The sequence below is a fragment of the Protopterus annectens genome, chromosome 9.part0, assembly GCF_019279795.1.
Source record: "Protopterus annectens isolate FY-2018-M chromosome 9.part0, PAN1.0, whole genome shotgun sequence".
Taxonomy (NCBI): Eukaryota; Metazoa; Chordata; order Ceratodontiformes; family Protopteridae; genus Protopterus; species Protopterus annectens.
Window position 1 is genome coordinate 1702377613 of NC_056743.1, and position 24722 is coordinate 1702402334.

Here is a 24722-nt window from a genome sequence, read left to right on the forward strand (position 1 = left end):
CCACAGAAGGGCCCCAGGGGTCCCACACCTGACATCACTGGTACCTCCTCCTGCTAGGCCTCCTACTCTGCCTGCTGAGCTTCAAATTCTGAGGATTGTGCATGCAGACATCACATTTAAGGCCCCTGATTTATGGCCCTACATGTGACGCCCCACACAGCTGCAGTAGCCAAGCTGAAGCTTTTGTATAGGAGCCAGGAAGGGCAGGAAATCCCACAACAAGAATACTACAGCATGGAAAAGGGACATCTATATCACCTTATATCTTGACATAAGTCATACCTACAAGTAGTACTAGCTATGTTCAAAGCCTAGGTGTTGTCAAGATGTAACAAATTTTGTATGTTCTTAATTATACTACATTTTGTTTACTTTATACTTTTTGATTATTGTAATGTGTGCATGAAAATTTACTGTTACTCATGGAGCTTTTCTCCCCGGGCCTCTGCTGAAAAAGGACCTGTGTCCTGTCTGACTTTCCCTGTAAATTAGAAGTTATGTCCTTACCATAACGTTTCATGTGGAGTGTTCATCTCGCCTTTGTTCTTACACCTGGGTTCGGAGCCGATCCTCTGCTCCGTGTCGGCCGCTTGCAAGCTCTGCATCGAGAAGAAGCTCGAGATCAACCTAACTCCCACAATCCCCCTCTGCCTTTACCTCAGATCTAGTTTGCAAGCAAACCAGAAGTCAGAGAGAGAACACATTCATGCAAAACAAAATAACTGCAAGAACACTTATACATATATATATATATATATATATATATATATATATATATATATATATATATATATATATATATATATATATATATATATATATATATATATATATATACATATACACAACAACTGCAAAATGCAGAAGCAGAATAACCAAACCAGGCACCAAACTGTACGTTCTTCCTGAGGGTGGGAGGGTGGGAATGTAAGAACAAAGGCGAGATGAACACTCCACATGGAGCGTTAAGGTAAGGACATAACTTCTAAATGTGAGTGTGTTCGATCTCGCCGTTTGTTCTTACACCTGGGTAGCGTCCCTAGCTCCATGTTCCTGAGGAACTCACGGGAGAACGTTCTTGAGCACAGTGGAACCAAAGGTTGCCCTGTCCCTAGAAACCCTGTCTACCTTGTAATGAGAAATGAATGTATGTGGTTTAGACCAAGTGGCAGCTGCACAAATAGTGTCTAATGGTAAGCGAGCTGCATGAGCCAGGGATGTAGAAACTGATCTTGTAGAGTGCCCCTTGGGTCTGACAGGTAATGTTTGTTCTGAAGAATCATAAACGAATATAATGCAATCAGTTAGCCATTTGGAAAGGGTTCGTTTAGTAACTGCTACACCTTTCCTGCTATCAGCAAAAGCTACAAAAAGTTGATCAGATTTCCTGTGATCCTTTGTTCTATCCAAGTAAAATCTAAGTTGTCTATGAACATCCAACTTGTGTAACATATACTCCAACTTATTGGAGTGATTTTTGAAAAAGGTAGGCAGTTCAATGGATTGATTAATGTTATTAATAGAGCAAACTTTGGGGAGAAAGGATGGATTAGTGCGAAGAGATACTCTGTCAGAGTGAAAGATCAGATAAGGGTGTTTAATGGAAAGAGCCTGAAGCTCAGACACTCGCCTAGCGGATGTAATGGCTACCAAAAAGAGGGTCTTCCACGATAAATACTTCAATGGACAAGAGGAGGCTGGCTCAAATGGAGGTAACATCAATTTAGATAATAAAAGATTTAGATTCCAAGGAGATGTAGGAGTTCTAACTGGTGGTCTAATATGGAAAGATCCTTTTAAAAAGGCCTTACAAAGTCTGTGAGCCATAATAGGTGCCCCACATTCTTCCACATGAAAGTTGGAAATGGCAGCCAATTGCACTCTTAAAGTGGCTGGAGAAGCTCCTTGGTGGAACAATTCTGTTAAAAACTCCAAGATCTTGTTTAAAGGAGCTATAACAGGGTCCAAATGCTGTGTATTTGCCCAGAACACAAAACGCTTCCATTTACTAGTGTAGGTCTTTGTAGTAGAAGCTTTGAGAAGCCACTAGTATATTCTGAACTGCAGGTGAGAGAAGATCAGACCTGGCTAAGTAGGGAAGCGGAGCAGCCAAGCTGCTAGATGGAGTGACAAGAGCGAGGGGTGGGGAGCCCCTGACGAGTGGGTCAGTAGATCTAGTTCCAGGTCCAGGATCCAGGGTCCCCGAATGCGATGTGCCAGAAGAAAGGGAAACCAAATTTGACGAGGCCAGAATGGGGCAATGAGGATAATCGTCCTTTGCAGGTTGTTGGCTTTCTGCAGAAACTTTGCAATCAGGGGAAAGGGAGGAAAAGCGCACAGGAGACCTGGGGGCCAATCGTGAACCAGCGCGTCCCTGGGGACTTACCCTGGAGGGGGTAATAGGGCAAAGTAGCTCCTGCATTTGGCGTTCATTGGAGACGCAAAAAGATCGCTGGAAGGCTGGCCCCACTTGCGAAAAATTTTCTTCGCAACTGACTGACTGAGGGACCACTCGTGAGGCAACAGGATTGTTCTGCTCAGCCTGTCGGCTATGACGTTGGATGACCCCGGGATATGCGTTGCGATCATAAAGCGACCCGTGGACTCCGCCCATTGCCAGATTCTCATGGCCTCTCTGCATAGCTGATAAGACTTGGTTCCCCCTTGTTTGTTTATGTACCAGACTACGGACATGTTGTCCGTCTGAACTGCAATAGTCCCTAGAGGAAGAAGGGGAGCAAAGTGTTGCAACGCTAGAAACACTGCCCTCAACTCTAGAACATTGACGTGCAGATTGTACTCTAAATTGGTCCATTCGCCTTGGACTGTCTGTCCCTGAAAGATGCCCCCCCACCCTATCAGGGAAGCGTCCGTGGTCACCGTAGCTGTCGGCATGGGTAGCACAAATGGTCTTCCGCTGGAAAGGTTGCAAGTTTGAAGCCACCAGGCTAGGTGCGATTTGCATGTGTTTGTGATCAGAATTTCGTGTGTCAGAGGTAGTTGTTGGAACGACCATTGTGCAAACAGTAGCCATTGCAGAACTCTCATGTGCAGCCTTCCCAAAGGTATCGCAATGAGGGAAGCTGCCATGAGACCCAAAACCTTCAGAACCAGTTTTGCTGGGGATTTTCTGGATGACAGAAGAAGAGATATGTGGCTTTGTAGTGAGGCTATCCTTTCTGGAGGAAGCCTTAGAATTAAATGATGCGTATCCAATTCTGCTCCTATGAATGAGATATGCTGTGATGGCTGTAGTGAAGATTTTTCGAAATTTACAGAAATTCCGAGGTGAACACAAAGCTGTAGTGTGTAATCCCTGGCCTGAATCAGTTGACGCTGGGTGGTGGCAGAAAGGAGCCAGTCGTCCAGATACGGAAACACCTGGAATCCCAGGCGTCTCAGGTGAGACGCCACCACTGCCATGCATTTGGTGAAAACCCTGGGGCTGAGGTCAGACCAAAGGGCAGGGCTCGAAACTGAAAGTGGCTGGCTCCCAGCCGGGCAAGTGATCCCTGGACGCCCTGGCCATTTTGATGTGGTAGTATGCGTCCTTCAGATCTATTGAGCACATCCAGTCGTCCTTCTGTAAAAATGGAAGGATCGATTGAAGCGTGACCATTCGGAACTTTTCTTTCTTGCCGAAGGTATTGAGGTTGCTTAGGTCCAGAATCGGCCTCCAGTCCCCTGTCTTCTTTGGAACTAAAAAGAACCTTGAGTAAGTTCCGAATCCTCTTTGGTCCGCTGGGACTGGTTTGGATGACTCTTTTCTCTAGCAGCTTTGAAATTTCTATAGCTGCCGGGTCTCGCAGATGGGGCGGCACATCTGGGAGTCTTTTCTTCTGAATGGGGGGCAGTAGGAAGGGTATTCTGTAGCCTCTGGTAAAAACACTTTTTACCCAGTTGTCTGATGTAAGATTTTGCCAGGCCTGAGGGTATAAAGCTAAGCGACCCCCGACTGCCTCCAGAGCAGGACAGTCGGGCCTCCTCTCAGGAGTGCTGGAAAGGTTTTCCAGGGGGGTATCCCTGTCACCTTGGTTTTGCGGACCCCCTCTGCCGCCAGGGCGGCGTCTTCCACCTCTGCCCCCTCCTTTGCCTCTAGACAGGGCATCACCCTGTGTGACTGGGAAAGATCCTTGGGGTTTTCGAAACCACATTTTTCCATCACGTTGCCCTTTGGGGTACGGTCTGGATGGGGTGGAAAAACGGACTCCGACAGCAGACAGAGTCTTTCCCTCCTGCTCACACCGGGTAAGGGTCTCCTTTACTTTGGGGCCAAAGAGAGTGGCACCATCAAATGGGGCGTTAGTAAAGGAAGACTTGAAGGCTTCCGCAAATGAACATAAGCGCATCCAGGATTGTCTACGAAGAGCAATCGCTGAAGCTGCTGCCCTACTCGATCCTTCGGCTGCGTATGAGATCAGCCTCATGGACGAATTTACAATGGATGTAAGGGTATTGAGATGTGCTGTAACTTTTTCTGAAACAGCAGCATCTGTAGTACCCTGGAGGGTATCTCCCAACTCTTTGATTAGATCCCTCTGTAGCCGTGTGAAGTGGGTCAAATAGTTCAGGGATCGTATAGAAAAAGCCGCTGAACTAAAAATGCGCTTCCCGTACCTATCCATACTCCTGGAATCTTTGTTAGGCGGATGGACAGATGAGGAAGATTCCGACATCTCCTTTTTCGTGGCCGCTGCCACCACCATAGCGTCCACTGGCACTCCCTTCGTTAGATAAGCCTTATCCTGAGGGGCAGTAATATACTTGTTAGGCTTTCTAGGGACTGGCTCCACCGTGTCAGGCGTCTCCCGCCCTTGAGCAATCAGCTCCATCAATTCATCGAAGGGCGGAGTGACCCAGGAGGAGGAAGGGCGAGCACCGAATGCCTTCAGCAAGACTGACTCATCCTCAGAAGGGGGGAGGGATTGCCAATCACCTCTCTGCTTTAGGATCTCCAGGATGTCAGAAAAAGAGACATCCTCTGAGGGTGACTTTGGGGACCCTTCTGACTCATCCAAGTCAGTGTCCGATGTCAATGATTCTTGTGGAGAATCTAAGTGTCTCCTCTTACACAGTCTTTTCCTAGGGACTTCTTCGGGGGGGGGCATCCGAAGAAGCCTCCGAGTAAGAGGGGGCACCCTCCAGGGGTGGCTGAGACACAGGTGCTCGACGCTTAGATGTAGCCGTGGGTGCAGAGGAGGATAACGGTCCTTTATGGGGAGGAGAAACTGTTTCTGCTGATGTGGTTGTCTGGGTAGACAACACCTTCCTCATGAGGTTGAAGGCCCCCGGGTCCCGAGTCGAGGTATCTCCCGGATGTTCTTCATTCCACATTGCTGCAGTCCTAACTATTGGGGTAGTCCGCTGTCCAGTCGGCCCGAATACCAAAGTATATGGCTGACGTCGGTCAGGGCGCATTAGACTGACGTCAGTACGTCAGGGTACTAATGCGCATGACCGACGTCATATCCTCAGTCTTTTTTGCCGCATGGTCCGATGCAGAAGCAATTTTGCGAGTGCAGGTTGGCGTTCTGAAAGTTTCTGAAGTCAGAGTTTCAGACCGAATCAAAGTTGGCTAAGTACCCGTTGGGGAATATTTTGGTTTTTCTTGCCTCAGTATTTAACGGATGTCAGAAAAGTGAATAACTGTATTTCTTGTGGGAAACAGATACCTCATAGGGATTACCATACTTTGTGTATACCTTGTTTAGGGCCTGAGCACGCGTTGTTGGATGCCGTTCTTGTGCTAGATTTAACAAACGCAGTATTAAGAGAAGGTTAGACTGTGCCAGGTTAGTTTTTGGGAAGCGTTGTAATTATAAAATGCCGTTGGATGCTCCGGCCGCTTGGGCAAAAGCGCAAGGATAAAGCAGCAAAGCCTAGAGTGGAAGAACCGACAGTCCCTGACGCCGGTTCTTTAGAAGACTCAGTGGAGCCGGAGGTTCTGCCAGGTGTTTCTTTGGAGTCTCAGGGAGAGACTTTATTGTTACAGGATGTATCCTCTCGGGAAGTAGGCCAGGCTGAGGGGCTTCTCAGGTGGCTGTTCTTCCCTCTCTTCCTAAGGTGGTTAGAGCCTCCCCTCTGTTTCCAAGGCTTCTTTGAGAGGCAGGCCAAGTGTAGCTTCAGTGGGGTTTCTCCTAGTGCTTCAGGGTCTTTGCCTAAGAAACATATGCTTAAAATGGCAGAGGATTTGATTACTATGATTAGAGGTTCTATGCCCCCTCCTGATAAGAGGCCTAGGGTGGAACCTGAGTTTGAGAGTTTTGAACACTGTTCGGAGGCTTCTGAGTCTTGCTGAAGACTTGCAGGAGTATCCTCCTTATTCTGATTCTGATGTGGATGATTCTACTCCTTCAGCTTCTCCTCCTGAGGATTTTTCATTTTCAGAGACCCTGCATTCCATGAGGGAGCATTTTAAATGGGAAGGTCAAGATTTCTCTGATTCCAGAAAGAGGCTTAGGGAATTCTTGTTTTTACCCCAGCATAGGCCTTTAGCTATACCTCCTGTTCTGAATGTGGTGGAAGATGTTTTTGCAGAGGCTTCCTGAATCCTGATTCTTTGCCTCCTGCCCCAGTTAAACCGGATAGGTACTATAGGGTGCCTGAAGCTCATAAGTATCTTTTAAGAGTCCTAGGGCAGACCCGGAAACTGTCTCTCAGGGGCCTAAAGGGGTGAAGGCCTCTGTTGTTAAAAATCCTGTTCCTCCTGATAAAGAGGCAAGGGCTTTGGATAGATGGGGAAAGAAAGTGTATACTTCTTCCACTTTAGCCATGAGGCGTTGAATTGTCAGTTTCACATGTTAAAATATCAGAATTACCTCCTTTCACAATTGAAATCTAAGGTGGATGCTCTGGCAGAAGGTATTGAGTGTAAAGAGTTGCAGGATTTAGTTCATGTGTCTGAACAGGTGGGTAAACATTCCTTGCAGTGTGGTTTTGATGCTGTGCAGGCCTCCTCGAGGGTGGCTGCCACTGGTTCTGTTCTTCGTAGGCATGCCTGGTTGAGAGATCAGAATTTAGCCGAGCATGTTAAAACAAGGATTTTGGATGCTCCTTTGCAGTCTGATGTGTTGTTTGGTTCGCCTGTGGAAGCAGTTTTAAAGAAAATGGAGGACAAGGCTAAGTCTATGCAAACTGTTAAGGATTTCTTGCAGGTGCAGCCTCCGAAGTTTAGTAGAAATTGGCCTACTAAGGGATGGACTTATCCTGCTTATGATTCCCAGTCTAGGGGTAGGTCTAGGCGTGGTAGGGGCAGAGCTCAAGGTTCTTTTAGGCCTAGGACAGGGAGTTCCCCTGCTCAGACTTCTGGTGAGGGCAGGGGTCAGTCCTTTCATAAGCAGACCCAATGACCTGCCTTTTCAGCTGCCAGTACATTCTCGCCTGGCAGCACCTTTGGGAGGAAGGCTGTCTCTTTTCAAAGAAAATTGGGATTTAATTACCCAAGACAGATGGGTTCTGGATATCATTCACCACGGTTACAGGTTTTATTTCCATACCTTGCCTCCTTTCAAAGGCATGCCAGACATTCCTCCTTTACAAAGAAAAGAGGCTCACAAGCAAATTTTCTGTTGCTCCAAATAGGGGCCATTCAGCCAGTTCCTGTGCCAGAAAGGGGCCTAGGATTTTATTCCGCCTGTTCCTAGTACCAAGAAGGGGAACACGTGGAGACCAATTTTGGATTTATCTATCCTCAACACTTATCTGGACATTCCCAAGTTCAAAATGTTGACGTTACAACAGCTTTTACCTCTGCTGGGCAAAGATCACTGGATGGTAACTTTAGATCTCAAGGAAGCTTACCTTCATGTGCCTATAAGACTAAGTTGCAGGAAGTATCTGCGTTTCGAGCTGGAAATTCTCATTATCAGTTCTCTGCATTGCCCTTTGGCTTATCCACTGCCCAGAGTATTCACAAAGGTTCTGGCTCCAGTGATAGCTTACTTCAGGCTAAAAGGAATTCAAATCTATCCTTACTTGGACGACTGCCTGATTCTAGCTCAAGAAAAGGAAGACCTTCTACAGCATTTGGATTATGTCATAGCAGTGCTAAGATGCCTAGGGTATTCTGTGAACGAAATAAAGTCCAGTCTAGTACCCTCTCAAGACATGTGCTTTCTGGGTGTGAGACTGAATACAGCAGCCCAGATGGCCTTTTTAACCCCGGACAAACAAAAGAATCTTTCCAGTTACTTCCATCAACTATCTCTTCAGTCCGGGCTGACTGCAAGGACAGTCCTTCAAGCCTTAGGGTTCATGGCATCTTGTATTCTGGTGCTTCCCAATGCCAAACTGCATATGAGGAAGCTGCAATGGTATCTCAAAAATGTATGGACACAGCACTGCCAGGATTTGGACACTGTCATTCAAATAATACCTTGCATTCAAAAGGAATTTTTGTGGTGGGCTCAGGAATGTCACCTAAACAAGGGACTCTCTGTGACCCGGCCAGAGGCGAGTCAGATACTAATGACAGATGCCTCAGACATTTCTTGGGGAGCTCATCTAAATGGAAAGTGGATACAAGACAAGTGGCCTGCCAGACTACAGCATCTACATATCAACATGAAAGAGATGTTAGCAGTCCAGTTTGCATTAATGGCTTTCAAGGAGTTACTTCTTCCAGGGCAGGTGTTGATTCTAACAGACAACACAACTGTCATGTGGTACATCAACAAACAAGGGGGAACACATTCTTACCCATTGTGCAGGCAAGCAATGATTTTATGGGAGACTGCGCTCAGCTTGCAACTAACTCTTCAGGCAAGGTTTCTGCCGGGAGCACAGAACTCCTTAGCAGATGTGTTAAGCAGACAAATCATGGATCTCCACGAGTGGAAACTGGATCTTCATGTATTTCAAAAATTGACAGTGTCATGGGGAACTCCAGACATAGATCTGTTCGCTTCTCCACTAAACCACCAGCTGCCAAAGTTTTGCACAAAGAGGTTTCATCACACAGCTTGGAAAGTGGATGCTCTTTCTTTCAGTTGGAAAAATCTTCATGTGTATGCTTTTCCACCTCTGCCTCTTCTCCCAAAGGTGCTTCTAAAGGTCAGACAAGACAAGCCAAGGATGATTTTAATAGCTCCAGATTGGCCTAGGCAGCACTGGTACCCATTACTGAGGAGTCTGGTAAGGAAGCCTCCATGGCCTTTACCCTTGATTCCACACCTGTTGTCTCAGAGGGACGGTCACCTGCTCAATGTCAAGCTTCACTCTCTTCATCTAACAGCCTGGCATATTCTGTTTTGAAAGACAGCAGGTCTCAACTTCCTCAACAAGTTTTAAATGTGATTATGGAAGCCAGAAGACCTAGTACAAGGAAAGTGTACGCAGAAAAATGGAAGAGATTTTTATTTTGGAGTGCAGCAAACAATTTGGAGATTTCTGAGCCTAATTTGAGTGTGGCTCTTCAATATCTTACTGAGTTATTGGACAAAGGTTTGTCTTTCTCTTCCATTAAGATTCATGCTGCAGCAATTTCAGCTCACTATGATTGTGACCCACCATTGTTTTCGCATCCTTTGTTCAAGCAATTTCTTAGAGGGGCAAAGAATATAAGACCCCACGTAGAGCTCCTACTCCTGCTTGGGATCTCAATTTTGTGTTGGAGAAACTTACTCTACAACCTTTTGAGCCTCGGCTACTGCTGAATTGAAATACTTGTCATGGAAGACTGCTTTTTGTTGGCCATTACTTCTGCAAGAAGGGTTTCTGAGTTGCAGGCCCTTATGGCGGTAGAGCCTTTTTGATTTTTCATAAGGATAGGGTATCTTTACGTACTAATCCTTCCTTTATGCCTAAGGTGGTTTCTAGTGTGGCTTTAAACCAAACTATTCATTTGCCTACTTTTTATGCAGATCCTCAAAATAAAGGGGAAAGATTTTGCACACTTTAGATGTACACAGGCAGTTGCGTTATTATTTGAGCAGGACTAAGGATTTTAGGCAGTCTCAGCAGTTGTTTGTTTCTTTTGCTTTGGGTTCGCAGGGCAAGCCTGTGTCAAAACAAACTATTTCTAGGTGGATTGGGTTTTGCATTGCATTTTGTTATTCCCATCATGGCAAGGAGATTCCAGTTGGGATTAGGCCTCATTCCACTAGGGCTACTGCCACTTCAACAGCATTTCTAAGGGGGCTGGCAACTAAGGATATTTTGGAGGCAGCTACTTGGAGTTCAGTGCATACTTTCTCTAAGCATTATCACCTTCCTCTCTACTCTAAGTCTAGGGCTGGTTTTGCCACAGCTATTTTGCAAGGCATGTTGTCAGTTCCTGCTTCCTTATGATTTGCCAGCCTCCCTTACCTCTGCTTTGGGATTCTACCCAATAGTTAGGACTGCAGCAATGTGGAATGAAGAACATAGTACAGTTTTGTACCTACCATAAATGTAGATGTTCGAGGATCCACATTGCTGCAGTCCAATTTACCCTCCGTCCTTCCCTCTGTGTTTAGGGGTGATTGTGTAGGTGAGGTTATATTCTGGTAATTTTGTATATATTGTACATATTTTTGGTGCAGGTATATTTGGAGTTTTTGGTTTTGGCCTTATCTTTTCAGGGTCTTCTGACATCTGGGGCAAGAAAAGACTGAGGATATGACGTCGGTCATGCGCATTAGTACCCTGACGTACTGACGTCAGTCTAATGCGCCCTGACCGACGTCAGCCATATACTTTGGTATTCGGGCCGACTGGACAGCGGACTACCCCAATAGTTAGGACTGCAGCAATGTGGATCCTCGAACATCTACATTTATGGTAGGTACAAAACTGTACTTTCCGAGGAAATGGGAAGAATCCCCGAGACAGGCACCGAAGGCATCGACCCCGAGGACGGAGCCGAGTCGATCCGAGCCGAGGCCCCGAGAGGGAGAGTCGGAACCGACACATCGGTCCGACTCTCGGTCCCGGAACCAAGGATGGATCTTCGGCTCCGAGACTCCGGTACCGGATCCGACGGAGTCGAGGTGAACGGAGCCGACTGAGAGAAGGACGGTTCTGGCCCCGAGGGCTCCACAATCAGTAGATCAGCCTCTTCCGGCTCCGAAGACTGGACAGGTCTCGGAGGAGGAACAGATGGAGATAAGGAAAGGCCTTCGAGTCTCGACACCAACTGAGAGGAGACCGAGATGAGTTTGGATAAGGCCGTATTCTCCATTAACTTCTGCACCACACGGTCTACATCGGTGTCGGAAAGTGGTCTGGAAGAGCGCGTCGAAGGAATCGAAGACGGAGCCGACCTCAACAGTGTCGGGGTAGGGAGCTCCGTCACCGGTTCCAAGACTCGAGGCTCGGAAACTGACAACAGTTGAACACTCTGCCCCGAAGTCTGTGGAACCGGTGATCTAACTTTAACTGAAGAGCTCGGAGCCGATGACCTGGGCTCCGACGTCTTCGATTCCTTCGAGGATTTGGATGCCTGGTCTGAAGCATCCAGAGCCTCTTGAAAGGTAGGTTTTAAAAGACCCCTATCCATAAGTTTCCTGCGCCTATCTGTCATGACCCTTCCACTGAAAGAATGACAAATTGAACAGTCTTCTTGCAGATGGAGAGGGCCAAGACAGACGCAGGAACTATGGTTATCAGTCACTGACATCTTTTGCCCACATTGGCAACGCTTAAAACCCGACTTAGCTTTCTCAGACATCTTAGAAAAGCTAACAAAGATAAGGTTAGTAGAATGTCAAGTCCAATAGGTATGTCTAATCCGGTGATTTAGTCAAATCCAGTAAAATGTCAATCCGGTAGTCAATCCAGTAAAGGTGGGGTTAGGCCCCGAGGGAAAACTCTAATAAAGTTTAAATAACTTTATATGGAACCGAAGATTCCTCGAAACACTATAACACACACACACACAGTCACTTAGATAACTTTTTAGAAAAGGAAATTCTTAAGAAATACAAGAAAAAACATATAAATCTTAGCTTAAGGTTGCTCGAGCTCATCAAACTGATGCGAACGCTGCAGCGGCAAACTAGATCTGAGGTAAAGGCAGAGGGGGATTGTGGGAGTTAGGTTGATCTCGAGCTTCTTCTCGATGCAGAGCTTGCAAGCGGCCGACACGGAGCCGAGGATCGGCTCCGAACCCAGGTGTAAGAACAAACGGCGAGATCGAACACTCTCACATCAAATGTTAAATATATAAAATAAAATATGGTTATGGTAAGATTTTTACACAACTTTTCAGGCTGTGTACACAGGAGGATATTTTTCTCCATCAAGCTGAAAAAGTGGCTGTTAACTTAGCTCAACAGGGTTATAAGAACAAAGAAATAGAACCATGGGTGACCTTAAAAGTATGCATTATAAGAAAGGCAAACCATGGTTTTCCTCGAAACAAGGAGATAATTTGCCGGTCATGACCAGTAACTCCAAAATAAAATACCACATGTCTATAGTAGTGACTATAGGCAAGTCTGTGATATTATACGTAGCAACTGGAAACTGTTAATGGTGGACAGCAAGATTAGGGGCATAGGAGGTGCTCCATGTTTTATGTGAAAAAGGAATCGCAATTTGAATGATATGCTCTGTTGTAAAACATTTGATATGGTTAATGCCATGTTTCAGAGTACCAAGAAAGGCACATATTCTTGCAAGAGGTGCAAAACTTGTACATTAAAAGCTCCAATATCTTTATACGTCCTGTTACTAATAAACGGTTTTGTTATCAGGGATATGCTTCTTGCAACAGTAAGAACGCGGTCTATATAGCCAGCTGTGATCACTGCACCTCGTTTTAGGTTGGCAAAACTAATCCGATATTGAAACAGTGCATTTTACAACATGTTGGCGCTATTAGGAATGGACTGGAGAGCAATCCATTATTCCAGCATGTTAAGGAATTTGTGGATCATAAGGTCTTTTTTTTTATGGTGATGGTATTAAACCTACTATTAAGGGGTGACATCAGGAATAGCACAGAGGTTGAGAGACTAATTGGATAGCTGATTTGCAAGCTGATGTCCCCCCCCCCCGTTCTGAATGGCTACATCCCTTTGAAACCTATTCTGAAAGCTCGCAGACTATGACACAATGGTATATTCCAGTGTTTCTCTTAACAGCTACCTCTTAAACCTGTGTTTTTATTTTGCAGGTATGTTTCCGATTTAAATGAATGGTTTTATTAGCTATTTGTTGGTAGGATGTGTAATGCCTACTGTTTTTAGATGATTCAAGGCTCTCTTTGATATGTTAGTACTGTTCTTTGCTATGCTACAGATCTGTGCTTGCATTTCTAGTTTTAGTATGGAGCAGATTTCAAAATGTATTTAATTGTAGATTGCCTTTAACTGTTTAATGCAATCAAGCTAATGATTTTAATTGTTCTCATGAGATTATTGGTGCTTTTGAGTTTTAAATGTGTGCCTTCAAAGTTTGTAATTCATTGTGTTGGATCTGATGAAGGAATTGTTTCTGAAAGTCCTTATCCTGTGTGCACTTCATTAAATTTTATGCTTCGAACTGTGGTAGCCCTACTGTTTTTTTTTTTCGTTTTGGGTTATTGCGTTTACAGAAGGGCTTGTGGTCATCTTCAGGTTGTTTTATTTGACTTTGGTAAGTAAATGTTAAATAAATATAAATTAATTAATTTTTATTGCTTGTTGTCTGTTGAATAAATGTCTGTGAAACCAGGTGTGGGTAGGTTGAGCGAGGTAAAGGCAGGCGAATGCTATATGTAGCTTTTGGTGAGTCACACTGTAAAATAACTAGTTTAGGTAAAGCCAGAAATATGAAGGAGACTGTTCCCTGAGTTTGTAATGAATTTAATTTTGTAGCAGATGCTAAGAAGTGCAGTTCTGCTGTTTGTATCAAGAGCTGTGTTGAGTATTGGACACTGCTTTTGTCAGTGAGATATTTGATCAGTTGAGTGGGTACATTGTTCCAGGATTGTAGATAATGAAAATACGATTGCTGTGAGACTGTAATTGGTGAAATCAGTAGGGATATAATGACTGTTCCACCCCCCCCACCCCGGACTTCTTTCAGGACTGCTACCATTTGTGTTAAGTTTCTGTGATGGTAACCACCCAGGGGGGGTAGCTAGGGACTGTATCCTGTAGGTTACCGTAGGTGTTGGAGATTTTGTGTACTTAAGATAGCGGTTGACGTGTAAGCAGGGCTGTCTTTAGTAATCCATCTTCTTGCCTTTTCTTAGCTTTGTATTTTGGAGGGAGAAGGATTTTCATGGTATGAAAAGGAGTCCCAGGCAGCATGGGAAAATGTTATCTGCTGTGCAGTCCTAATGTTTGTAGCATCAGTTCCCAAGTGTTTATCTAAAGATGGATTTTATTCTTTCAAGTCTCTTGCCATGGTATCTGTGTAGCACTTCATTTGCATGTATGGTAGTTGCAACAATGCTGAAAATCTCACTTGCTTTTAAAATGTGTTAATAAATGTCACCAAAAATTCAAGATGTAAAATGTTGGTGTCACCTATGTGCTGCTGTGTGGTTTCACATTCATTGTTATGTTTTATCTGTCCAGTTCAGAAGACTGAAGAGGAACTGAAGATGATTCTGAAGAGGAAGGAGAAGAAGCTGAAACTGAAAATGGAGAGGCGAAAAAAGCAGGAGTCTGATATTCAGCGTAAAAAGGAAGAACGGGAAGCTCACAGGTTATATGCTTGTACATTGTTTGTGGGGCATATGATGTGTGTATTAAGTCTGCAGGCAATTCTTCGTGGATCAGTATTTGCAGTCGTAACCTAAGGAGATCTCTGTCACTGGCTGTGTGAATTCCTTCCTGATTTTCATATGAGGAACCCTCCCCCATTGTCTTAACTCACCACATTCCTAGTTTGTAGGTGCCTCCACTTGTGCCATCTTTAGTTCTTGTCATTGAAGGGTACTGCATTTTGTTATTGGTCCATGCCTATGACGTAAATGTCTTGAGAAAGTACCTTGTTGGAGACTCTATTTGTTTTTTTTTCTTGCTTATTTTTCTGTTTTGCTATGTGCCTGTATTCTTATTTAGCAAACATTCAGAATACAGCCTTCCAGATGTTGGAAGTGAGTGAGTGTATATTCATTCCTAAGAAAGCTAACAGTTGTCTTGTAAGCACCATATTCTTCAGACTTTCAACTCAGAGCATGGCTTTGCTAATGCATACTTGGGGGAGGGGGGAGCTGTGCAGATGACCTCTCTATTTTATGGGGAAAAACAGAAAAGGAATTGATTAAATTTGATTACTTACACACAACCACATTTTAAAATGTGCCTATAAATATTCATATGAGAACATTGAATTTTTAGATGTTATGGTTAAAAAATCAGAGATGAATAGCATAGGGACATGCTTGTATAGAAATCCAACAAAAAAGAATGGTCTACTACATAAAAATAGCATGCACCCCAGGCATGTAAGTAGAAATGTGCTTAAAGGACAGATGCTAAGGAATATGAGACTACACAATTTTGATGAAGATCTTGTGCAAACAACTGAAATATGGAAAGATGATTTTCTTAGCAGAGGCTATTCTAAATCAGAACTGGATACTAGTGCAAATTATGCACTAAGTGAAAGACGAACGAAGGGCCAACCCTATTTCTCAGAACAAATAGTAGATCAACAATCGGGGAATAGAAATGACAATGAAGTTAAATTGCGGTTCCCCATTTCTTTTACTGGTGATGTAAATGTATTTTGTAGCATTTTTAAGAAAAATTGGAATATTTTAACTACAATAAAAGAATTAAATGGAGTAATGGACTCTATACCATATTTTTCTTTCATTAATAAGAAATCTTTAAAAAGGCAGCTATGCTATAAACCATCTAGTACTAGACATGAAGCTTTGTCACAGAGAAAAGGGACCTATCCATGCAGGAGATGCAGAGCTTGTAGATATATTTTTTCATGCACTACCTTTGTTCATCCTGAGAAAAAATTTAAAATAGATACATGTTTTTATGCAGACTGTAGAACGAAAATTGTATATTTTAGTTTCTGTCAAATATGTAAGGCTTACTATATAGGTAAAACGAATAGGATGTTAAAAGAAAGTGTATTAGAGCACATGAGAGACATTGTAGCTGCTAAAGAAACCAATTCCCTTGCTAAACATGTTGAGAAGGAAGGTGTACATCATGTTTTTAAATTTTTCGTGTTAGAAGTTATTAATCAAGGCCCAAGAGGGGGAGATTTGATTAATAGGACAGAAGAACTTGAACAAAAATGGATAATTAAACTAAATGCAGATAAACCCCCAGGCATTAATGATGCAGTGTCCCTCAAACCCTTCCTTAAGGCACTGGCATTGAAGTACTGAAAGTCTTTTTTTTTTTTTTTTTTTTTTTTTTTTTTTTTTAAACTTATGTTTTGTATGTATTTTATTGACATGCCCTTAGTTTAACAGAATGCACTAATTATTTTTAATGTGTTAATGATCAAATGTTTCTTCTCTCTATATATAATGCATTGCAGTTGTGTCATTTTGTAACAGTCTGAAGAAGCGATCTGGAGATCGTGAAAGCGCTCACTTTTGTTATTTTATACTTTATGAAAGTGTTGTACTGTTGCCGTGGAACTTTGCAACTTCTTTTTTCTTGATACTTCTCTGGTGTTGTTGCTGGAGCTTACTCAGTACTCACTCTATTTTTTGCTGGGCTGTGCCTTAAGCCCAAAAATAGTCTTGCTGATTTGCTGAAGTCTTCCTCTTGGTCTGCAGACCCACAGCAGTGGGGCTGTATAGATGTCTAAGCTGAATGGAGCAAAAAAGAGAAGCATATCTGTAGTGAGAAAGGGAGATACTACATAAATCCATCATAGACATTCAGATTCAAGGTTGCCAGCTTCATGGAAGCACTAAACCAGCCCACAGTCCTGAAGCCTACTACTGCCAAGGCCTTTCATTGTCAACCCTCAGGTGGTCGTTACATCTGCGGCCCCTAACACGTCCCACTGAATGGAAGCCCAGGCCTTGCACTCATGAGACTATAGCTAATAGATATCTACCTCAGAACCCATATACATCACCCCTTTTTCTCCCCTTTTTTTCACATTTGGTTTGGGTGTCCCATCAACAGTGAGCATCATCTAAAGCCAATGTTTACACTGCTGTGTATCTAGTCATGCCACTGTTAAGATCTTCAACACCTAAGAGCCCTTTTTTTTTTTTTTTTAATATCATTTTTGCTCTTCCTCAACTGCCTGTTGATCATCAGCCAGCCGTAGGTCCACTGTCCCATTCATTCCCTGTAGGGGGAAGCAGAAGCGGTCATTCAGGCAGTTATTAGTGCCCCCTATCTTAAGCCCCGATTCCAACATGATTATTAAACAAGGTCAGTGTTGTAATTTTGAAGTTATAGTTATTCTAAAGGAATGCATCAACGCCTTAAAGTTGGAATCTATGACATCCTCTTTTTATATTCCTGAATCCTTAGTTGGTGCCTGTCTGACATCAACATCTGTACGCAATGTGTCCTCCTACCTATACAGCTGCTGCTGGATAGAGATGTCATCTGTAGCCCTAGCCAGACTGCTTTGCAGGATTGAGCCAGGTTGGCCTATTTTCTTCGATTTCTCTGTAGCTTACTGCCAGATTCAGAGCAGTACTCTGAAGTCCACCTGTTAAGAAGTGGGGAGACCTCCCCTATGAGAGATTCTGACTCTTGACTCCAAAGTTGAAGAGGAACTAGGTTACAGGTTGAAGCTTTTGGCACATATAGTGAGGACATGTTGGTGTCTGGGACGAGCTCTTGTGTCTAGGGGCCTCCCAATCCAGTGGGTATCTCTCCAGCTAGTGGAGTCTTTTTGGATGTCTTCTAAGCACCATTCTTGGAGCTGGGCTCCCATCCCCCTCCCTTCCCAAGAGGCATGATAGATTCTTAATGAGTTTCAAGTGCTTCATACATTTCTGTATAATAACCCCATTGCTGATCTAGAATGTGTCCTTGAAAATTGGCTGAATACCCTTTTGAAATAAGGAAACCTGTTTGGGAGGGGGGTATACATGCACCTTGGCAACCCTGATTCCCAGTCTTTTGAGTTATGATTGCCCAGACTCACCTTGTGGAGTGTTAGGAGCATACGTATCACCAGGCACTTTCAGGACTGTTGTGCATTTGCGAAAATATGCCACAAAATGTGGGTTTGGTGCTTCAGATGGAACCATTCAGGGCTGCTGTAACAGGGTCGGTCATAAAGAACAGTTCCTGATTGTGGACCTTGTCACTGAGGATGTGAAAGGTCAATTTAGTGCTGTGTTACACTGGAATTGCTCTTAAGAACTCCCTTCTTACAAAGGAAAATTTGTGGAGTTGCTCAAACCTATACGCGCTTTGCTCTATTATTAAATAGAAAAGAAATTATCCCTTAAAAAAATACCTTGATAACCGTAGCAGAAAAAAAAAAGGCAAATAGTCAAAAGGTTGAGAGGCCATACAGAAAAGGAAATGGTGGTAGGGTGATACAGGGATATCCAGAGGTTAAAGTTCTCTACCCCCAGCAGAGAGTTGCAGTGACAGTGCAAACCTCCTCCTCTTCCCCCATCATAACCCCCCCCCCCCCCACCTTTCCCTCATTGTCCCAGAGTAGGGGCCAGGTAGCCTCCCTTTATCAGAACTGGTCAAGCATAACTTCAGACCATGGGTATTCCATATTGCCTTCAGAGGGTACAGGCTTCAATTCACGTTTAAGGAGGTGTTGGGAAGAAATGAGTCCTGTGTGTGTACACGAGAAGACCAGTAATATTTACTTAAACCTCTCGAGTTGATTCTACAAGCAACAATAGAAACTATTCCCTTTGACCAGGATTCAAAGGGTTTACTATAAACCTTTCTTACTCTGAGGATGGGTTATGGAGACCCATTTTGGACTCATTAAGGCTAAATAAGACTTTAGAGTTAATTCAGGAAGGTGACTCTGCCAGCCCAGTCGCTTCCCAGGCTATACTTGTTGACATATCTCAGGGATGCCTGCTTCCACACCTCTCTTTCAAAAGTACACTAGCAGGACTTGATGTTGGCTGCAGGGGAGGGTTCACCATTATCAGTTTACCTCCTTGTCGTTTGCTTTGGCTACTGCATCCAGAATTCTTGCAGAGTATTTGGCTGCAGTTGTAGCTCAATGCAAGGCTGTGGGCATTTACATTTACCCATATGTGATTGTGCCCAAAATCAGACAGACAATCCCAGGAGGGGATGCAGAGGGCAATGGTGTGCATGCCTGAACAAACAGTAGTAGAACCTGCCCCCAGCCAAAAGTATATTTATAGGTGTTATATTGGAAACCATTTCAGCTGAGGCCTACCTTCTCCAGGGAAAAGTAGTGTATTTCACCTTTTTTTCTGGATATCCTAAGGTAATCGGAGTTTTTAATCATTTTGGGCCACTTGATATCTACAAGTGCCATTAACCAGGCTGCACATGAGGAAACTTCAGTGGTACCAAATGAGTACCTGGAACCAGAAGTTCCACTTTCTAGAGCAGTGATGGCGACCCTACGACACGCATGTCAAAGGTGATGTGTCAACATTTTGTATGACACACCAGCGTTCACCAACACCCAAGTTACCAAAGAAACTGCTTTTGTTGCTTGTGTGAAGTGCATTGAATTAGTTTGTGCCAGGAGCCAGTTCAACAGCACTCCTGCAGAGGTAAGGACTTTATTAACCTCAGACTATTTCAGTATACTTTCTCATTAGAGTCTGCAAAGGGGAGTAATTACTTTGTTCTCTTTGTGGCAAAACTTCTGCAAAGGGCAAGTAGTCAGCATTTCTAGGAGCTGTTTTACATTCCTCTCAACTGCCCCTCTTAATCCCTCCTATAAAATGGCAACTTTTTACACTTAATGACAATAATTAGATTTATAGACTAATTTTACTTCAGAAAATGTATTTTAATTCACATTCATCTTTTTTTCTGTCAGTGTCTCAAATTAATAGTACCAGTAGTTTAAAACTGTCCATGTCTCTTTATTTATAGATTTGTCCCCGATTCTGTTGAGTTTTCACAATCAGAGTCAAATTAGGCATTTTTCGAATTTTTGACACGCTGAATCCAAAAGGTTCCCCATCACTGTCCTAGAGCATGCTATCTTGGACCTAACTTGTATAAAGAGGAAATTGGAATGGTATATACATCAAGTCAGACCATAACAATGGGTGCCTCAGATATGGCATTGGGGAACAGACCAAGGACCCTTAACTGCAGGGCATTTGGAATCCCAAGCAAACAGAGCCGTACATAAGACAGGGTGGTAGTGACTCAAGCAGTCAGATCTGGCAACCCTGCATGTCTTAACAGACACCAGCACAATTGTGTGCTACATAAACAAGGGTGGGACACACTCTTAGCAAGCTAGGGAGCAAGCACTAGAGTACAGTCACCTCCTAAAGTCTACTTATATCCTAGCTAAGGAGAACTCCTCAGCAGGTCTTCAAGTGCATGCTGGACAGGGACACATTCTTAGATTTCATAGATTTCAAGAAAAGGCAGGATGTTCTCGAGACAGACCAGCTCCAGGCAGATTGCTTCGGAGGTGAATACTCTTCACTTGGATCTGCTTCTCTGTGCTTTTCCTCCTATACTTTACTCCCCAGGGTAATACAAAAATTGGAGGGAGAAAGGCAAAACATTATCAGGAGTGTCCTTTCTGGAGCAAATTGCAGTAGTTCTTCCGTGTGATTCAGATAAGAGACCAAACTTTTCATGCTTAGAGTAGTAGCTTGGAAGATATGACCCTGTTATCCTTCAGCAATTTTTATTTTCCTAGGATATGCTAAAAATCATGAGGGAGGCTAAAAGGCTACATACTGAAAGTCCTCTATATCTTAATGGAAAGATTTTCCCTTTGCTGCTAAAAGAGAAACCATCACCTGCATCAAGTGAATGTGCCTTTTAATTCTCTTGTCTAAGCTGTTCAGACAGGGTTAGGCAGAATCTGACGAGAAGTGCGTCTCTTGGGTTGTTCATGCTTGCCTGTCTATTGCCGTATCAACAGACCATTACATGTAGCCATGAATCTCTTCAGGCTGGGGGCAAGAAAAAAAGATGGCACTGGCAGATGCTACCTTTATGCCAGGTATGTGGTAGAGACATTGTGAAGTAAGATGACATTTAACCCTGTTCTAGTGAGAGGGTTCTAAGATGTTAGTCAGAAGAGATATCAGGCCCAACCAACAGCAGATTCTGTATGTTACGGACTGCACCAATGGCTACACTAAAACATCTGTGAAAGACCCAAACAGCTGCTAAGTACTTTTGTTTGGAACTTTTCATCATCTCTTCTGTGGGAGACTTTATATTGCAGCATGTTTGAGTTGCTGGCTACTGAGACTTGTCTGCATATATCAACTGGACACAAGCTGACTTTTCTCTGCACTTATTTAAGATTTGAGTTGGTAAATATTGTGTCTTTGATTCAGTAAATATTGTCTCTGTCTCTCTGCATTTAGATGTTCATAGTGTTTCACTGTTGCAGTCATTACACTTGGGTTATCCTGCTGGCAGGCTACCCTCAGTCGGCCTGAATTCCAAAGTCCTGGTCCGGTGTCAGTTGCTGTCGCCTCTTCCCTGACATCAGTGCGCCAGGGGTATATAAGATGCAGCCGACGCTATTTTCTTCAGACTTTCTTGCCGTGCGGTGCCCGAAGCAAAAGCAGTTCGCAAGTGCCGGTCGGCCGACTCCTGAGATTTTCGAAATTGAATTTCAGAACCGAAGTCTTCGATAAAGCTAAGTACCCCGTTGGGGAAACTTTTTCTTGCTCCAGACCGATGTCAGTAAAAGTTAACAATTGTATTTCTTGTGGGAATACCTCATAAGGATTTTCACTCTTACTGTATTCCTTGCCTAGGCCCTAACCACGACGTTGCTAGTTGTCGGTTTTGTGCTAGATTCAACCAACGCACTATTAAGCATCGGTTTGATTTTGCTTTACATTACTTTGGCCGAAGGTTTAACTACATAATGCCGTTGGAACAACCGACGACCGGAATTCATAAAAAACGCAAAGACAAAGAAAAGGACAGGCATCCGAGGTCCAAAACCGACGAAGCCTCTTCTAGGCCAGTCGCCGGTTCTCAGTGAAGCGCTTTCGCGGCCCCTGACACCCGCTACCTCGGAGCCACAAGCCGCCTCAGACTCCCACGTGGAGACAACTAGGCCTCTGGAAACTCAAGGTATTGGGCCTATGGAAACTATTCCCTCAGATGGGTCCAGAGCTGCTGAGCAGGCATCGGCTTCTGAGGGTGTCTTCAGACCTTCACAGATTACTATTAAGTCTACTTCAGCAGCTAAAGCAAAGTCTAAAACACTATTAAAGACAAGTACAGCATTCTCCTGGACAGTCATCCATGCCAAAGAAACAGATGCTTAAGATGGCCGAGGTTCCCATCCCCCTCCTGATAAAAGGCCTAGGCAAGACACCTGACTATGACTCCTGACCAGGTTTCTATTTCCTCTGATTCCTCTTCAGAACAGGGATATTCTCTTCCTCCCTATGAGGACTCTGATGCTGAAGAATCTATCCCTTCAGCCTCTCATAGTTTAGTACTAGGCTATCTGCCCTGGGGCATTTATAAGCCTAGCCATAGTGATGTGGCTTTTGCCACCCCATGTAATGGTACAAAAGTGTACAGAATAGATTTAGAATATTGTGCCTCTGTCTAGTAGTGACACAGTGAAGACCCCCTTACATAATAGAATTAGTTTACCGTGCCTCTGTCTAGTAGTGACACAGAGATGACCCCTGGGGTAAACCTACGATCTCCCATCCACTCGTCAAGTTTTCTCTTGAAGAGAGTTGGTGAGGGGCTCTGCCTAACATGAACTGGGATTCTGTTCCAGAGTATGGGAAGCCTCTGAGTTATGAATCTGTCCCTCCAGCATGTCCTATTCATATTTGTGCTGAGGTTTAAATCTTTAGCTCTCGTGGTTCTGATGGATTTGGATTTTTTGAGGTGGAGCGTGTCCATCAATTCCTGATTGGACATGGCCTTGTACGTCAGGCACAGATCACCTCTGAATAGGCGGTTTGCTACTGAATAGAGCTGGAGTTTCTTTAGTCTGGCAGCATATGATATATGTTGGAGACCCTTGATTCTCTTGGTGAGGTACTTTTGGGGTCTCTCTAGCTGTTGCAAGTGCCAGGTGAGGTACATACCAAATGGGGCATTGTACTCAATCATGGGTCTGATAAGGGAGGAGTATAGGGGTACAATGACCTCCTTTGATCTGGATGTGAATCCCTTCATGATAAGGTGGGCAAGGTAGAAAGTCTTTCTAACCACTTTGGCAACATGGGTGTCAAATGAGAGGTCACTATCGACTTGGGTCCCCAGGTCTCTGATTACTTTTTCAGTACTCAGTGGGTTACTGTCTATGTGATAATTTGTGGGTACTTTGTTTTTCCCAAAGGGGATGACTATACATTTTTTGGCATTTAGTTTAAGGCCATGACTCCGGCACCAGTTGTCCGTTTCAGTGAGGCCTTTCTGTAGGATGTATGTGTCAGCTGGTGTATCGACTATGGCGCCTAGTTTGCAGTCATCTGTGAACTTTGTCAGCCACAACCCTCCCATATGTGCTTTCACATCTGAGAAATAAATGCCGAACAAGAGGGGTCCCAGGACAGAGCCCTGTGGGACACCACTTGACTGGCTTTGAGTCCGACATGGCTCCAATGATTTTGACTTTATGGGTTCTATCCTTTAGCCAGTTTGCAACCCATCTTGTGACATATGGATTTACATTTAAGCTTTTGAGCTGGTCTATGATGCCTGAGTGGGGTATTGTGTCGAAAGCTTTAGCCAAGTCCAGGTAGGCTGTATGGATTGCTTTGCCCTTGTCAATGGCTCTAGTGACTATTTCGAAAAAGTCAACCAGGTTCAAAAGGCAGGATCTGCCCTTTACAAAGCCGAACTGGGTGGGATCAAGTGTCTGTAAGTCCCCAACTTCCATAATGATTCTTTCCATAGCTTTGCAGACCAGGCTGGTTAAGCTTATGGGGCGGTAGTTACCAGGGTCTGTAGAGGTGCCTCCTTTGTGGAGTCGGACTACTGTTGCTGTACACCAGTGTTCAGGTACATATCCTGTAGTAAGGCTAAGGTTAAATAGCATTTTTATGTGCGGTTTTAGCTCCTCTTGGAGTTCACGTAGCACGCAACCCGGGATACCGTCAGGTCCCATTGATGCTGTGTTTTTAGCTTTGCTGAGGGCGGTTCTCACCTGGACATCTGAGATGACAGGGAGGTTGCATTCAACTGGGATAAGTATTTCTTCTTTTGGGGGTGAGGGAGGGGAGAAATTTGCACTGAACCTGTCTGCCAGAATGTTGGCAATATCTGTGGGTTCAGTGTATTTTTTGTCATTGTGAACTTACTCTGAACATATCTGAGAGTTTCCGCCCAGGTTTCTAACATACCAGAAGAAGGCCTTGTGGTTATCTTTAGTGTCCATAGCGATTTTTCTCTCAAAATTGGCCTTGGATGTTTTTATGAGAGAACGTAGCTTTCTACTAGTGCTGATCAGAGATGCCTTCTCTTTATGGGATTTTGCTCTGTCGTGCAGTAGCTTCCTTCTTTTGTTATACAATTTGTTTATGGCTGGGGTCCACCAGACAGGACGCCTGCCCTTGGTGGAGAGGGTCTTGGTTTTATTTGGGATTGCATGATCCATGCATTCTTGGAGATGTCCGTAGAAAGCATTTGTGAAGGATTCTGCATTGTGGGATGTGGTTTCCACTGGCCCAGTGGGCTTAAAGGATACCATCTCAGTTTTAA

At 44.1% G+C, this 24722-nt stretch overlaps 1 protein-coding gene across 1 annotated transcript in view; it reads left to right on the forward strand.

Moving 5' to 3' along the window:
• Window positions 1-24722, forward strand: part of LOC122810765 (suppressor of SWI4 1 homolog) — an 821276-nt gene that overhangs the window by 605049 nt on the left and 191505 nt on the right. The window contains exon 10 of the mRNA XM_044082325.1: window positions 14487-14616. Coding sequence (XP_043938260.1) covers window positions 14487-14616 — 130 coding nt within the window. The remainder of the gene's footprint in view (window positions 1-14486; window positions 14617-24722) is intronic.